The 16,655-nt window shown below is 35.6% G+C and overlaps 2 protein-coding genes across 2 annotated transcripts; one reads left to right on the top strand and one right to left on the bottom strand.

Annotated features, from left to right (window-relative positions):
• Positions 1–6,913: 6,913 nt before the first annotated feature.
• On the top strand, positions 6,914–9,003 carry LOC137820858 (tubulin alpha-2 chain). The gene is made up of 3 exons (XM_068625151.1): positions 6,914–7,370; positions 7,442–8,047; positions 8,204–9,003. Exons 1-3 carry the CDS (start codon positions 7,278–7,280, stop codon positions 8,858–8,860), a joined length of 1,356 nt encoding a protein of 451 aa, XP_068481252.1. The 5' UTR covers positions 6,914–7,277; the 3' UTR covers positions 8,861–9,003.
• A 1,175-nt stretch (positions 9,004–10,178) lies between these two features.
• On the bottom strand, positions 10,179–14,405 carry XK-2 (xylulose kinase-2). The gene is made up of 11 exons (XM_068625149.1): positions 14,177–14,405; positions 13,443–14,097; positions 13,221–13,309; positions 12,464–12,528; positions 11,990–12,045; positions 11,706–11,826; positions 11,526–11,600; positions 11,407–11,460; positions 11,219–11,313; positions 10,964–11,138; positions 10,179–10,597 (listed from the first exon to the last, which is right to left on the bottom strand). Exons 1-11 carry the CDS (start codon positions 14,233–14,235, stop codon positions 10,365–10,367), a joined length of 1,677 nt encoding a protein of 558 aa, XP_068481250.1. The 5' UTR covers positions 14,236–14,405; the 3' UTR covers positions 10,179–10,364.
• Positions 14,406–16,655: the final 2,250 nt, after the last annotated feature.

The following is a 16,655-nucleotide window of genomic DNA, read 5'->3' as shown; positions in this document are numbered from 1 at the left end:
TATAATACTCAAAACTACTTATTCTTGATGCTTAATTTAAAGTCATTCATCTTGATTCCTCACAGATGAAATTCATAAAATAATTTCTCAAACACTGATTCCTAAGATATTTAACAAATCATCCAGCTTTATGAACATAGTTACGATGCAATTAATAACTTCAAATCTATTCCTACCATTACAAGTTATCAAGTATTTTCGTCTATTTCGGATCCTTAAAAGTACTTTCCAGTTAAATTTAAGGATCAAAATCAAGACTCCATTGATTAGATAAAAATCAAGCAATAAGCATGAAACGAAAATACCAAGAACAAGTAGAAAAAAGAATATTATATATATATATATATATATCACCGAGAATACATTTGAATAGAGTAGATTACATTCAATCCTAAGTTAGAAAGTACTTAGCCACTCATGACAGCTCCTCCAATCTTCATTCTTGATCTGATTTTCATAAGGGCTGATATGAGCAAATTCTTCTCCTAGAATAGAGTTCTTTTCTTCTTCTCTCACTAACCTTTCTCTATAAAAATAACTTCTTTTTCCACCACCCATTTTTTATCTTTGTTCTAGAATTTCTTTAATGAACTTTAGCTCAAGCGAGCCAATCTAGCTTAAGTTAGGTCATTCGGTGTTGTTTTATCTTGAGCGAGCAATTCTAGCCCGAGCTAGATTAATATTGCACTATTAATTTAATATGCATACTTTTAGCTTGAGCTAAATGCTTCCTTTATGTTTTTCTTCTTTGCTCCTTATTGTGATCCAATTAAGTCTTTGCTTTCTTTCTTTTAGTGCTTCATATTCATCTGAAATTTACACAAAATTTGGGATTAAATTTCTTCATTTGTTTCTTGGTTAAAAATATATAATCAGATTCAATAATTTTCAGATTAGGATAATTTTCTTACATTAAGCAACAGTTAAGTTCCAAAGTGTTCAATTTTCTCAATCATAAAAACTACACATTGGCACTTATCAAAGGACTAGAGGTGGAGGAAGTTCTAATTCGGACCGTGTACGACCAACTGCATCGATGAGAAGAAGACGGGGTGGTCTAGTACTTCAGTTCCAAATGAAGACTTTGAAGATTATATTGAACAAGAAGTTGAAATTGATGATGAAGGTTATCCAGGAGGGCCAATGGATAAGTCCTTACTCATTAATTATGAAGATCATGTAGCTAGACAGTTGTGGGATGGTTTCATAAGTAATGAACATTAATTTCTTGTCTGTGGTATGTATGTATTTATTGATGATATATGTTGATGATTTTAGGATTGTGGTGAGCTGAAAGTCGTTTCTCATGGGAGGAAGATAAATAAGTTAAGAACACCTCATGATCGCATACAGGTCACATACAAGCTACTGTAGAAATGTTGGCTTAGGTGGTCTACGTCATGCTAGTTATGATAATTTTGACTGAGGACTGCTATGTGCTTTTGTAGAGAGGTGGCATGCAAAGAAAAACAACTTTCATTTACCGGTTGGGGAGATGATCATCACTTTTGATGATGTGTCAAATTTGTTGCATTTACCCATTGTCAGTCAATTTTACATGCAACAGACCTTAGATGCAAATTTGACGAATGATTTATTGGTAGAATCCCTCCGTGTTGACCGTGGAGTTGCATCTGAAGAAATAAGACACTGTTGAGGAGCTCATGTGCGCCTGATTTGGTTAAGAGATGTGTATGAAGATGCATGCTCAAGGAGGCAGTGGATTGTGGCTGCCAGAGCTTACTTACTTCACCTTATCGGTTGCACTATCTTCGCCGATAAGAGTGATCATCAGTTAGTGTGTTTTATCTTGGGTTTTTTTTGTCGATTTGAGGCTGACCGAGGCATATTCTTGAACGACAGCTGCATTAACTCACATGTATGAGCAACTAGGAGATTGTAGTTATGCAAACACTGGGCAACTAGCTGGTTATGCGACATTGTTGCACGAGTGGATTTATGAGCACTTCCCGTCTATAGGGATGAGACGTATACAAGCCCAGTATTTTGAAGACCAACCTCAGTGTAGGATGTATGAAGCAGGAAAAGTTACTTCAATTGCAGTTAGATACATTGACACCAACTTCCATTCGATTTTCCCCATACAACGAGCATAGGGAAGAACGTCCATTTGAGTGGATTTCCTTATTCTCTATTTATTTGAGGCTTGGGAATTGGACACAATTGCACATGCCAGAACGTGTTCTCCGTTAGTATAGATATGCGCAAATCATCCCTCGCCACCCATTTGTAGTTAGAGATGGTGATCCTAATACAAATGAAATAGACCACCAATGGTTACATTTCAATGATTATGCCATACATGATATGGCCATAGTACCTTATCCTGACGCTTGCGTTGAAAAGTACATGTCTTGATTTCGATCTGTATCACATCCATTTGTGATTAATATGGAGGAGGATGAGCGTGCCCACAGACCAGTGCCAACTCATCCTGAGGAGTCACATCCTCAACTTCATGAACATCCTGCTTTGGTATGCTTGTAACATTATTAACGTATTCATTTGTGTTTTTTTTTCTAATACTATCACATTCATGCTTGTAGAGTATTTGTCGTAGAATTACACAGACATTGCAACCACTATTTAATCATGGTGATGTCGTGGAGGGCAACCTTGTGTGGGAAGGGATACAAACAACCATTATGTTCGCACGAGGAGCGACTAATGATAGAGTTGTATATGCCAGGAGACAGTCTTGTAGGAATGATTGATAATGCATTGGGACTCCTTATTATGAAATAGGGTTTATCCATGACGTGTATTTGGACCTTATCTATATTATTTAATGTGGATTTTACTTATGTTATTTAAAGTGGTTTGAGATTTTTAGTTATGAACACTTAAAAAAATACATGTTAATAATTGGCTTCCACATTACCATATCGGAAAACATGAAAGGGCTTTCTGCATGGCCAAATCCGTAAGCATACATACGTGTTATGGATGAAAATATTCATAAGAGGCTTATGTTCCGGATATTGCCATCTGTAAGAACCTTCATGAGTTCTAGATACTCTCATACGTAGATACTTCAAGCGTTCTGGATATTCCTATCCGTAGGCACCTGAATGGATTCTGGATATGCTCATCCGTAGCGCATATCACTTGTTTCAGATTTTGCCATCCGTAGAGAGCATTTTTTGTTCTAGATGTTCGCATCCGTAGGCACCATTGTGTATTCCGGATGTTGTCATCCATAATTCTATAGGATAGTTCCATAAGCGCTTAAATGCATTACAAATATAGTTAATACATATATTCAAAGACGTTAAACATCCCTAAACATAAACAATAAGTATCTATTACAAATGTTATCATTAGAAATATCGTCTAATGGACATTATTTGTGTATAAACTTGTATCGGCTAGTGTAGTATGTTGAACAAGATTGAGTCGTAGGATAACGATGTGATGCCCACAATATATCCGTAGGTGGATTTGGACAACCATCTTTGAGCTTCACCTATAAAAGTAATAAATATAAGTTACATAACTTGTAATTTAACAGTATGACTTACTTTTTTATTCGTTTGGGGTATACCTAGACAAAATGATTTATGTGGACATACCCAGTTGCAATGATTCAGTGATGACTGAAGTTACTTGGGGCTTGGGTTCTTAAAGGAAAAATAGTCAATGATTGTATCATGGACAATGAAACAAAAATGACATTATACCGATTTGCAATAACGTATCCCATGTTTGGAATTGTCATCCACTTATCTGTTCCTGCCTGCAAGTACAAATGGCGAACAAAGTTAAATGAAGAAATGCAAAGTACAAATGAAAGGGTGTTAGTGGTTGGTACCATAGACATATGGTCAACTAGAAGTGACTTCTTCAAGTATTCATATCGTTCATCACCACCAAACAGTTCAACACATTCTTGTCTCCATTGACTTAGTTCTTTTAACAAATTCATTCGAACAACAACCCATGACTCCTCTCCCATGCCCAATTTAGCATAAACAACACGGTACCCACAATGATCATTAGCCTTAACATCGACAACATCAAGAATGTATGGATGATACCCTACAGGAAACTAATTAAGGAAAGGAATGGATTTTGGTGGTAGAATTTGTGGTAATTGTCCTTCATTAGATTTTTTTACTCAAACAACTATCATGTTGTGAGTGTAAGAAATCCACATGTTCAAAATAAGAAGGGATTCACTTAGTTGATGATGGAAGAAGTGCCTTCATGTTGATGAAACTTGAATTGATGGTGGCGGAAGCTTATGAAAGAGGCGTGCAAGGATCTCCTAAGAGGTGTGGACTCCTTGAAGGTGCATGAAATGTATGGAATGTGAGAGGTTTGGCCAACTCACTTGGAAGGTGAAGGTTTGAAGACTAAGCTTGCCTATCCTAGAGAGGAGGTAGACAAGAGTGACAAATTGGCACAAGAATTTGGCAGCAATTTCACTCTATCATTAATCTTACAAAAGCCAAGCACCTCAATTTATAGGAGAGAGGGTTGAACATTTTGGAGTCAAAAGTTTAAAATTCAAAATAAAACTTTCCAATGAAAAGGTGCCATGTGGACAACTCAGATGAACATTGTTCAGTTGCAATATCTTCAAAGCTTAATCGAGTCCACATGACATGTACTGATTTAAGTGGTATGCTACCCACACCAAACGAAGCCAATTCACACACACATGAAAGACCATGAGTACATGTAAGAGTACATCCACACCTTCTTTTATCAAACCCCACTGATTTAACCCTATCAAGCTCTTCGACAATAAGGTTCAAAGCATATTTTGACACAAAACCTAACAATTTTTTGTAAGTTGTAACCTTAAACTGATGTCCGACCACATGAAAACTCTTTTGCAATGAAGTTTTCATTGCATTATGTTGTAAAATAATCATCTTATTGATCGAATCCCAGCAGAAACATAAATCCCCCATGAAATTCTGAAGAATTCTCTTTAGGCGGCACAAGTGCATGACCTTATCTGTCCATGCCTTCACAAATTTTTCTTTGTGTGGACGTAACCATGCAGCCATCACATAATCAACAAATATAGGTCATGGAGAACAGACAACTTGAAGAACATTGACACGATCTTCAAAGGCCTCAACAATATCACAATCCACAACAGATCCCCAAGCTTGCATTACTTGATCCCATGCCTCTTTTGTAAGGTGGACCACAGACGCACCTATCAGGGTATTGGTCAGTCTTCAGACATCGGTTTCATAGACATTGACGTTGGAGATCGAGATCAGACCTCGCTAGAAGAGGGAGAGATCGGACGTCGACGATCTAAACAGTTATATTGGGTCACGTAAGGTGGGCCCCAAGATTATACTAAGCTATCAGTTAAACATCAAATAAAAGGGAAAAGCCTAAGTCACGAGGGATCCATGCAAGTAGTGTGTATAGCGCATTCAGGCGCGACACGAGTAAGTAATCCTTGGAGGCGCTAAGGCCCATTAGGGTTAGGGTTTCCATGGGAAGCTGCATGCATGGCACGTGAATACTTAGGGCACAAGATGACCCCAGAGACTTGGTGCACAAGTTGGTACCCAGGCGACCATTCTGTTAGTTGTTGCACTCCAGTTAAGGGAAGTTCTATGTGCCAGATTACGCTAAGATTATGTAATAGCGGCGCAAGGACGTTCCCCAAGAAACCGTAGACAATGGTAACAACACAGAGGTAAATCCTAGTTTCAACATATATAAAGGGTGCTAAGAGCCCTAACAAGGTACACAGTTTCTAAGATTGAAACTACTTTATACACTTGGTGTTTCTTTGCCCTTATACTGACTTGAGCGTCGGAGTGCAAACGACCGTCAAGGCGCCCTTTGCCTTTGCAAGTGAGAGTTTCTTCGATCAAGGAAGCACGACTCTTAGGCGGAGATAGGAGGGTCAAAGGCTGCCGTTTGAGTCAACCGACGAGAACAAAATTCAATTTTTTTAAAATAAAATAAAATAAAGGTCACATTGCAATAATGGATAAATGGGATATGATTTTTTTTACAAAATAATTAAATAATTCTTTTTTTATTTACACGGACCAGCGAGCCAACCCGTCCTGCCCCGCTGTTGACCTGCGCAGGCTGCAGGTTATGCGGGGCGGGTCAAAGCGGGTTAGCGGGTTAGATTAGTGAGCCCGTCCCTCACTTTTTGGGAACGGGCCACAGGCCGACTCACATGGCCACCCCAACACAAAACCCTGAATGCAAATAAATAAATAATGCGCGGGCCAAGTGTGGGGCGGGGCGAGTTGGCCCGCATAACTTTAAAATGTATAATTTTTTCTCTACACTCCCATATTTTCTTCATGTAGCCTCATATTACGAAATTTTTTATAACATCTTATTACACATGTTTCATGAAAATAATATTATGAAATCATTTACCTAATACATCTAAATAAAAAAAATTCAAAATTTTTATTTAAAAAATTATTTTTTTAATAAATATTTCTTATGCGAACTGGCCGCAAACCCGCGAACCAACTCTTATGCGGGACAGATTAGAAAAATCAACCCAAAATTTTTATGCAGGAAGGCCAACCCAACCCGCTTTTTACGAGGCGGATCAACCCGAATTGCCACCAGTTAACACTTTTTTGCCTGGTAGGATTACTTCTTCGCCTCCTAAAAGTACTTTTTTGCCTTGTAAGGGTACATCCACATAAGCCCATCATACCCTTATTGTTATTTTTGAACAGAGTCATACCTTATAAAAATTACAATTTTAACATTTTCAAAAAATATTTACGATGAATCACATAATTTTTATAAATTCAACTGTTTTTTTTCCATTTTAATTTAGTTCATTTAAAGAATATTATTTTTGATTTTAATATTATTTTTCTTCCTTTTTCACACATCATAAACAAACTATTCACTTTGCAAAAAGCACCGATTTGCACTATTTGGAGGTTGGATTGCGAGCAAGCAAAGCAATGGCATTCTGGGAATTTGAGTAACACGGGAATGCAATGAAATGAATGAAAATTCAAAATTCAAATTGACGCAACGGTTAGTAATTAGTAGTGAGTGAGGCAATCCAGTTGTCAAACCAGGGTTAACCCAGCCCTAGTTAATTTCTAACCGCACATTTCAAATTTAGGCAACCCCATTTCTGCGACTATATAAGCCCAAGAACAAACCTCACCACCTCACAATCCAACGGGAAAAGGCGTCTTCATAAACGCCTCCCAAATCTCTTACATTTTTTTCCCAACCTTTTTCAATTCATTTTTTAGGGTTTCATATTCTTTGTCGAGAAGATGAGAGAGTGCATTTCAATCCACATCGGTCAGGCCGGTATCCAGGTCGGAAACGCATGCTGGGAACTCTATTGCCTCGAGCATGGCATCCAGGTATTTTTCTTTCAATTGATTTTTTTTTTTTTTGGGTTTGGATTTTAATGTTTTTGTTTTCTTGTGCTCAGCCCGACGGACAGATGCCCAGTGACAAGACCGTTGGCGGCGGAGACGATGCCTTCAACACGTTCTTCAGCGAGACCGGCGCCGGGAAACACGTGCCACGCGCCATCTTCGTGGATCTTGAGCCCACCGTCATCGACGAAGTCCGAAGCGGGCCCTACCGCCAGCTCTTCCACCCGGAACAGCTCATCAGCGGCAAGGAAGACGCCGCCAACAACTTTGCGCGTGGCCACTACACAATTGGCAAGGAGATTGTCGATCTCTGCCTCGACAGGATCCGTAAGCTCGCCGATAACTGTACCGGTCTCCAGGGTTTCCTCGTCTTCAACGCCGTGGGTGGCGGCACAGGTTCCGGCCTGGGATCGCTTCTCCTGGAGCGTCTATCCGTTGACTACGGGAAAAAGTCCAAGCTCGGTTTCACCGTTTATCCATCTCCTCAGGTTTCGACCTCCGTGGTGGAGCCGTATAACAGTGTTCTCTCAACTCATTCTCTTCTGGAACACACCGATGTCGCCGTGCTTCTTGACAACGAAGCGATCTACGACATTTGCAAGAGATCCCTCGACATCGAGCGCCCTACCTACACCAATCTCAACCGTCTCGTTTCTCAGGTACATTGAATCCTAAATTAAACAGATGGTTGATTGATTAATTTATAAATGCGTGTTTTAAATCTGATTTGTTATGATATCATTCAAATCACTCGTTCTTGAATGAATTGGAATTGAATTTGGAGTTGGATTATGATTAGTTTGCAATAACTGCAGGTGATTTCATCCCTGACTGCTTCTTTGAGGTTTGATGGAGCACTAAATGTTGATGTGACTGAGTTTCAAACAAACTTGGTTCCTTACCCGAGGATCCATTTCATGCTTTCCTCTTATGCCCCTGTTATCTCTGCTGAGAAAGCATACCATGAGCAACTTTCCGTTGCTGAGATTACCAACAGCGCCTTTGAACCATCTTCCATGATGGCGAAATGCGACCCTCGTCATGGGAAGTACATGGCGTGTTGTTTGATGTACCGGGGTGATGTTGTGCCGAAGGATGTGAATGCTGCTGTGGCGACCATCAAGACGAAGAGAACCATCCAGTTTGTGGATTGGTGTCCCACTGGGTTCAAGTGTGGTATCAATTACCAGCCTCCAACGGTTGTTCCCGGTGGAGACCTTGCGAAGGTGCAGAGGGCTGTGTGCATGATTTCTAACTCAACGAGTGTGGCTGAAGTGTTCTCCAGGATTGATCATAAGTTTGATCTGATGTATGCTAAGAGGGCCTTCGTGCACTGGTATGTGGGTGAAGGTATGGAAGAGGGTGAGTTCTCAGAGGCTCGTGAGGACCTTGCTGCTCTTGAGAAAGACTACGAGGAGGTTGGTGCCGAATCTGGCGATGCAGAAGATGGTGACGGAGATGAGGATTATTAGAATGTGGAATATCTGTCTCTTTGATGTGAAGTTTGACGTTTTCGTTGGGATCTAATTCTATGTTAATTTGAATTTAATGTTTGCTTGTTGTTACCCCATGTGCTGTCTATAGCACATTTCTATATACTTTGTTTCTGTGTCCAGCTTTTATGCTTTTACAAATTCAAATTATTAGTTGCAAATGTCTGACAAGTAAAGGAAAAAAAAAAGTAAAGTAAAAGTTCTTTTGTTTATTTATGAGGAAATTTACAATACCATTTACTATATTTTTATATTAACAAACTTTTTTTGATAATAATTGAATTTAAAAAAAAAATCTAATTTTAAACTAATCCTGCCTGTCGACCGGAACGCTGGATCGACGTGTGCATCGCTCACACTCCAACGCCCAAGTCAGTGACGGTATCACCAAATACTAAGAGAACAAGAACCGTGCAAACCCATGTTGAGAACCCTTATATACCTGGTCGTTTTCTCTCTCCTGGCAGTTACAGTCCTGGACATGTGGCTCGCATCCAGTCGTACACGTGCCATCATCTGGAGCCTCCTTGACTTGGCGCTGCTTCTACTCTTATTTTGGAAGTTACTTATGCATGGTACTGCCCAGTGCATAGCTAACTTGGGAGTGCGATCTCTACTGGCGACTACACGAGCCCCCGACTTCCTTCCCTTCTGCCACGTCATCACTCCCGACTACCAGGACGGTACATAAACTTAGAATAGAGTAATGGAAATTCAAATTAGTTTTTTTAGTTTATGGTTTAGAGTTTAGGATTAATAATAACTTTAATAAAAAAAAATTAGTGTGGACAATTACTCCCAAACTTTTTTTTAGGAAGAGAGATGAGCAAGATGATGAGTAACACCATAAATAGAATAAGGACACTGTACACATTAAAAACACACTCTTAACATGCAAATAAAATAATTTTAATTTAAAATACTATTTTATTTGTACTTTAAGAATGTGTTTTTACTGTGTAATGTGTCAAGGTCGTAATTTGCAAGCCTATGAAAACTCGTTTCCTCGGACACCTTGTGAGGGGGCAAGAGAGAAAGTTGGTGAAAAATTAAATAAAATGAGATATATAAAATAGCAGAAAGTTATACAGAGTACATTCATCTTTCTTTTTGTTTTTTCTTTGTTCATGGGGGCAGAAAAATAATAATATCAGTTATAATAACTTCCAATGAAAGTTCTGAGTGAAAAAAATATGACGTTGGATGAAGCACTTATTGTTAGGGCCGAAAGTTATACTGGATAAGCAATAATACATTTTTGAAGTTTTAGTCATATTTTGGCTTGGAGTCGGTGGTATAACCTTGAAATTTACTCAATCATTGATAAAATGGAGGAGGAAAGTTCAAACACCATGACTAAACATTACTATCGCAAGAGAAAGAGTATAAACATTACTTGGAGTCGGTGGTATAACCTTTTGTTCTTTTCAACTTTCAGACTTGAAAGTTTTGCTTAAACTTCAGTAACCAACTTATGTATAAATTAACAGCGTCCAAGCTTTTGGACAAGACGATTCTCTATCTCAATTCTCTTTTTCATGATGGATGCATACTTGGAAACCAGCTCCTCATCTCCAGCATTCACTGCAAGCTTGCAGCTCAGAGAAGTTTTCTCCGCTTTGTCCATGTACATTTCTGATATGGGTATAAAACTGCCCTTCTTTTTGCAGAGCAAGCCATGAGCAGCTCTCAGTGCAGCTCCAAGTGAAGCTGAATCTGTGACCAAGTTGAAGATTTTTTTTATGTAATTAGTTTAGTTTGTCACTTTGAAACAAGGATAACAACAAATCCCCATTTTATGAATATTATGAAGTATTTGCAACAGAAATAACAGTATACATATGTTTAGAAAAAGGAGAACACCAACTATCCTCTTTCAATGAAATGTGCAAACTTAAAAATAAAAAACTTGATCAAATCTTGTTAAAAGAAATGCACAAACTTGTTGAAAGGAACCTATAAAAGGGACTTAGCAGAGAATTCAGAGATATCTAAACGTTACACAATAACATGTATATAAGTGGGCCAGTCACCAAACCTTCACATCATTAAGAGTGTATAAAGTTGGCAATTTTTGCTTACCAGGTCTTTCAACTGTATAGACATCACAGCCAAAAATTGAAGCTATTGAGCTAAGGATGCACTTATTTGCTGATGCTCCACCAGTGGCTATAATTCTCTTTGGAGGAGAAGGCATTCCAAATCTTTCAGCATGAGCCCTCATTGAGAGAAATTGACCCTCAACTATTGCTCGTACCTGTAATTTAACTTCTTGCTCAATGGAAATATTCTTTTAGGATTTTAACTACCCAAAGAAACTGTTATAGTTTTCCTAACCTCAGATGGAGGATCAAACTCCTCCTCCACTTCTCGTTCCTTGAGTTCATGCAGTGAATCTGAGAAATTTTCTATAACATAGCGGTGGAAACCAACTAAGACAATAAAAGTTAGTCAGTAATTTCTTGAGGCAAAGTCAACTTATTATCAGTACAAGTACTTTATTAGTGCAACAATTAAACAGCCACCTGGAAGAGGAGGTATAATTTCATGCTCCTTGTAGTAGAAACCTAACTTTCCACCTATCAATGAAAAAACATTGTGAGAAAGGAGAGTGGATAACATAGGAAGAGTTCGTGATATCTACCATTTAGGGGTTGTGTTTGCTCCAGAAATTTATTGAAAACATCCCAAGATTTATCTGCACAACGGTTGCGAACATCTGACATTTTGAAATAGAATCAAGAATTAGAAACTATAAGAAACATTTGTATGGGCTTATAAGCAAACAATATATGTTTCAAACATATAATCACAACAACAGTACCTTCTCGGGTAAGTGACCCATTTTTGTATACCAACATTACCATGTAGCCTTTTGCATCAACTGGATTAGGGAAGACATGTCCCTCCAATCCTGGATTAGGATTTTCTGTGATCATAAATACCTGAGGTAAGCCAGAATGAAATTGTCACTAAAAGCAAAGGTGTTAATGGACATTCTTTAAAGATATAGCTTCAATACTAGAATGGAGAGCATAAAATGAGATTTAGTTATAAAACAGTTTCTATTCTTCTACTGGCAAAGCTAAAGGTAACCCTATAACCTACAGTATCACTAGTGCCGAGGCTGATGGCGAGATCTCCAGGAGTATTTAGTGTCAAACCTGCAGATAAAATATGGTTAATTTTTTAGATAACCAGGGAAAATATAGACAATATGAAAACTTTTTGAACAAAGATGACACTTAGTAAGGTCGCTTTTTGTCTTTTTGTTTCCCTAGGAAAAGAATGGGATATTAGGAATCCAAGAGTAAGTTTGAGTCCAATATTGAATAGAAATGAAAGAGTTGAGTAACATATAAGGAAGATGACCAAAGATCCACTGTTTTAAGATTTTGGGTTGAAGGTAGTGTTGTAATTTTTATATGGATTGACTCATGACTTATTGGTGTCGAATCTTTGCAGTGAATCCCTTGCTAGACCATCAGGGAAGGGTTCATCATTTAAACATGGAATCCCACTATAAGAAATATACAGAAGCATAAATAGATGACAGAATATGTTAATGAAGAAATTAGGGACCTGCCAAACTATTGGGATTGTCTCCTGACCATTGAACAACCAAGCAATCTTTGTTAAAGTGATATCTAATACAAAAAATAATAAACATTAGTTATCAATCTAAGTATTTTGACATATCTCGTGCAACAAATAAGTGGGTAAAGAAAACCACAATTCCATCACAGAATATTTTGGCCAGCAAAGGGTTGAGGATAACATTTGTTGATACTTATTTCATATAGATAGCATTCAAATAGCATCATATAAATTGTTGAAATGCAGATTATACAGAAATAACATTTGTTGATACTTATTTCATATAGATAGCATTCAAATAGCAGCATATAAATTGTTGAAATGCAGATTATACAGAAATAACATTTGTTGATACTTATTTCATGTAGATAACATTCAAATAGCATCATATAAATTGTTCAAATGCAGATTATACAGAAATATATTTTATAACTAAGCTACACCATGTAGGAGTTAATTAGAGTAGTAGTCAAGAATTGGTCAGGATTATGTGAGCAGTGAATTTCAAATTAACAAAGTTTCCATAATTATTTCAAATTTTAACATAGGCAAATTTTCCTTATACAAATAAACATACATTCCAGCATGTAATATTTGGCTCTGTGGGTTCTATGTTGGAGTATCACCTGAGTGTTGATTTGTATGAATCTAGTTGGTGAACAGTAAAATACAGATGAAACAACTACCTTAATTTTTCTTGTTTTTCAAATGTGAATATGTTAAAAAGAAATATTCAACAAACCTCTGCACAAAATATGAAGCAATATTTCCAGCCACAGCATAAGCAGGGGCTAACGCTCCAAGTTTTGACTCCAAACCAGGGGCAGTGGCCTGCAACCATCATAGAATCCACACAGAAATTTCAGAATATCAATCAGTCACTAAACCACCATACTTGGAGGCACATCAAAATCCAATTCAACAATCAATACTTAAGGTTAAAGTTAATAATGGCAATACAAACCTCGAGTGCTACTTTAGACCATGTTCTTTCTTTTAAGTCCATCAAATTCATGCCTGCACCATCAGAATGATCAATGGCAGCATAAACACCAACAAAAAGAGACGCCATAAATGAGCTAACAATCGAGATCCTTTCAGTGCTGTCATAAACTTCTGGCTGAGTATCAAACATTTTCTTGATCTGGGGCCCAGTAAACCTCTCATATGCACGCGATCCCGTTATGCGGGCAAACTCCAAGGCCCCTCCACAAGCCTTCTCTATAGCCCTACACTCAGCAGTGGTGCTACAATCCATCCAAACTGGGGATTCATTGATGGAAAAAGCATGTTCAAGCTGATCCAACAATGTCCTCTTAGGATCCAAGGATGACAGAATCTGAGAACTACCATTCTTCCAATACACGCTACCATGCTGTTGGCCACTGCCAGAAACAGCAGCAACCTTGGCCAAATCAAAACCTGATTTTGAAAGCTTCTGAAGCATTAGGTCAAGAGCTTCCACCCACATCAAGGTGGGTGAAACAATTCGGCCACTGCCAGAGGGGTCTCTGTAAACCCCATCTTTGGTTTTGTAATGGGGCAAGTCGGAATCAAAATGAACAAGCTCTGAGGCTACGATGTGGAGGTTGGAGTCCAACACTGTGGCCTTTAACGACCTTCAAAACAATCAAAATTGAAAATTTAATTTCTTTCTCATGAAATTGAAAGTGAAAATAATGATGGAATTGAACTTACTGGGTGGAACTATCGAATCCCAGAAAGTACGAGTCCTGAGGAAGAGTTAATTCTGCCATTGGAGCTATTCACAAATCTCAGTATAGTGATGAATTTGTAAATAAATATGCATTGTGATTATTATTTATAGAGAGTTTTGGATTGGAATTGGATGAGAACAAAAATTTGGATGAACATGAAACAGGTAACATCCCATAAATTGAAACTGTAAAATCTTTCTAACCGTTTTATCTGTTTTACGGGATTCACTTGAATTGTTGTTGTTCGTAATATTCTTTTAATAAATGTTGTATTCGTAATTAAATTTTTAATAAGTTTAATAATAAAAAGAAATATATTGTTAACACTTTTGGTATTTAATAATTAATGCATAATAAACTATTGTTTCTTCTCATCATTCTTTATAAATAGGTATAATCTATTAATTATTTATTAATATATGAATTTTGGTCTAGTTTTCTGTATTTTTTATTGATGATAAATAATTATTGTTATTTGAGAGGTGAGATATTTAGTTGCACAATAATGTCTAATTTGAAAATTTTTATTTTAAAAAATTAATATATACTAAATTGACATTTTTAAACATTAATGATTTTCATTAAGAATTAAATTGGTATGGTTTTACCTTTTCATAGATTAAATATGGAAAAGAACAACATGTTTATATGAAGGATTATTTGGTAACTTTTCTTCCTTCAATGAATAAATTGGGTTAAGCCATTTTTGTCAGAATAAAAAAGTATTTTTAATCTTTTCATAATTTCAAAAGACGATATTTTACTTATTTACCATTGTTTTTAATCTTCCACTTTTTAAGAAATTAAATATAAATGGATAGATTTCTCAACACTATAAACAAACAGCAAACATAATAATTGATATCCCTGATACATAGTGATTCTGTCTGCAGATAAGGACCTTCATTATAATTTTTATTGAATAGATAAAGAAAATTATTTTTAATAATAAAAATTAATTAATTATTATATTAATTAAATTATATATTAATTTATATACTTAAAAAATTTTATTGATAAATAAAGTAATTTTTATTATTAATAAATATTATAAATTAGTTTCTTGATAGTTAAAATTGTAATCAATAAATTTTAAAGATTAATTTAACTACTGATTAAAAACTAAATTCTAAATTTTATTAATAATAAAAATTACTTTAAATACCAATAATTTCTAAATACCAATAATTTCTGTAATCTTTAAAATATATCTAATTTAATTGATATAATAGTTAATTAATTTTGTTATTAAAATTGATTTTATTTAATAATTTTTTTATAATAATAAAAACAAAACAAAAATATCATGTTATAGGAGTTGTTGGATTTGGGGGAAAAACATGTTATTAGATCTTTACCAGTATAATTTTGAGAGTCTAGCCCTTTACAGTTAAGTTTTTATAAAAACTAAAATATTTCTACTATTTTTATTCCACTTTATCTTTTCATAAGATTTATGAAAGTACAAAAATACATATATGTTATCAGATTGTGATAAACTAAATTTACCGAAATATGAATATAGATAATAAATTTTTTGTACATGTGTAAATGAGAAAATACTAATTATTATATTTGTTGGTTCCTAATATTTGTCCTTAATAAACCTAAAATTAAAAAAAAAAACTAGACTCAGTGAAAACATATTTACTGAAATAGGTCTATTTATTATTATGCTTCATTGAAATCGGTCTAGGGTTTGTGATTTTCCCTGCTAGAAAATGGTTATATGTGAGTGGATTTTGTGCAGGATTTTTTTAAAATGCATTTAAAAAGTTATATTTGAGAAAACTAAATTAAAATAGAAAATAAAATATTTTTAAAATAAAAATGTAATATTATATTAAAATATTTATTTCTAATATAAGGTTATGCATTGTGCAATGAGAAATGCATCATTGACCTTTCAAACTATACAATCTATAATTAATTACATTCTTTATTTGAATTTTTTCAATTAAAAATTTTTGCAAATCTAAAAGTGACTATTTAGTTTCAGAAACATAAGTAACAAGAGACAAAATAGTATTTAAAAAAAATGTATGGTGTAGGAGGAAAATATGAAGTTGCAAAATGTAATAATCCAATTATGGATATGCTCACAAGAGTAGTGACACAAACTAATCCATTTCAATGTCTAGCTATTTAAAAATTTGAAGTTACTATATTATGAATATCTTCTTTTCCTACCTCCATCTATCCTTTCAAAAAAATTTGGAATGATTTTTTTTTAACAGTTTGAAACACAAAATTGCATTCTAAAATTACAGAGTTCAAAATATCTACTGATTATACAATTAAAAAATGAAAAAAAAATTCAACACTTTTTTCTTAAATCTAACACTTTTATTTCTTAAGGATAGTTTTGAAATTAAAAAAATTATGGAGCTGCAGCAAGAAAACACCTACTATATGCAAATGAAGAGTTTGTGTTGATAAGAGTTTTTTTTAAAAAAAGT

Source organism: Phaseolus vulgaris, chromosome 9 (assembly GCF_051622355.1).
Source record: "Phaseolus vulgaris cultivar YP4 chromosome 9, ASM5162235v1, whole genome shotgun sequence".
Lineage (NCBI taxonomy): Eukaryota > Viridiplantae > Streptophyta > Magnoliopsida > Fabales > Fabaceae > Phaseolus > Phaseolus vulgaris.
This window is presented reverse-complemented; position numbering and strand designations above follow the sequence as displayed.

Coding starts and splice junctions, on each gene's coding strand:
- XK-2 (XM_068625149.1), bottom strand. CDS start 14,235: ATGGCAGAATTAACTCTTCCTCAGGACTCGTACTTTCTGGGATTCGAT. Junction 14,098..14,176: donor GGATTCGATAGTTCCACCCA/GTAAGTTCAATT, acceptor ATTGTTTTGAAG/GTCGTTAAAGGCCACAGTGT. Junction 12,529..13,220: donor GCTTCATATTTTGTGCAGAG/GTTTGTTGAATA, acceptor TTTTTGTATTAG/ATATCACTTTAACAAAGATT.
- LOC137820858 (XM_068625151.1), top strand. CDS start 7,278: ATGAGAGAGTGCATTTCAATCCACATCGGTCAGGCCGGTATCCAGGTC. Junction 7,371..7,441: donor GCCTCGAGCATGGCATCCAG/GTATTTTTCTTT, acceptor TCTTGTGCTCAG/CCCGACGGACAGATGCCCAG. Junction 8,048..8,203: donor TCAACCGTCTCGTTTCTCAG/GTACATTGAATC, acceptor CAATAACTGCAG/GTGATTTCATCCCTGACTGC.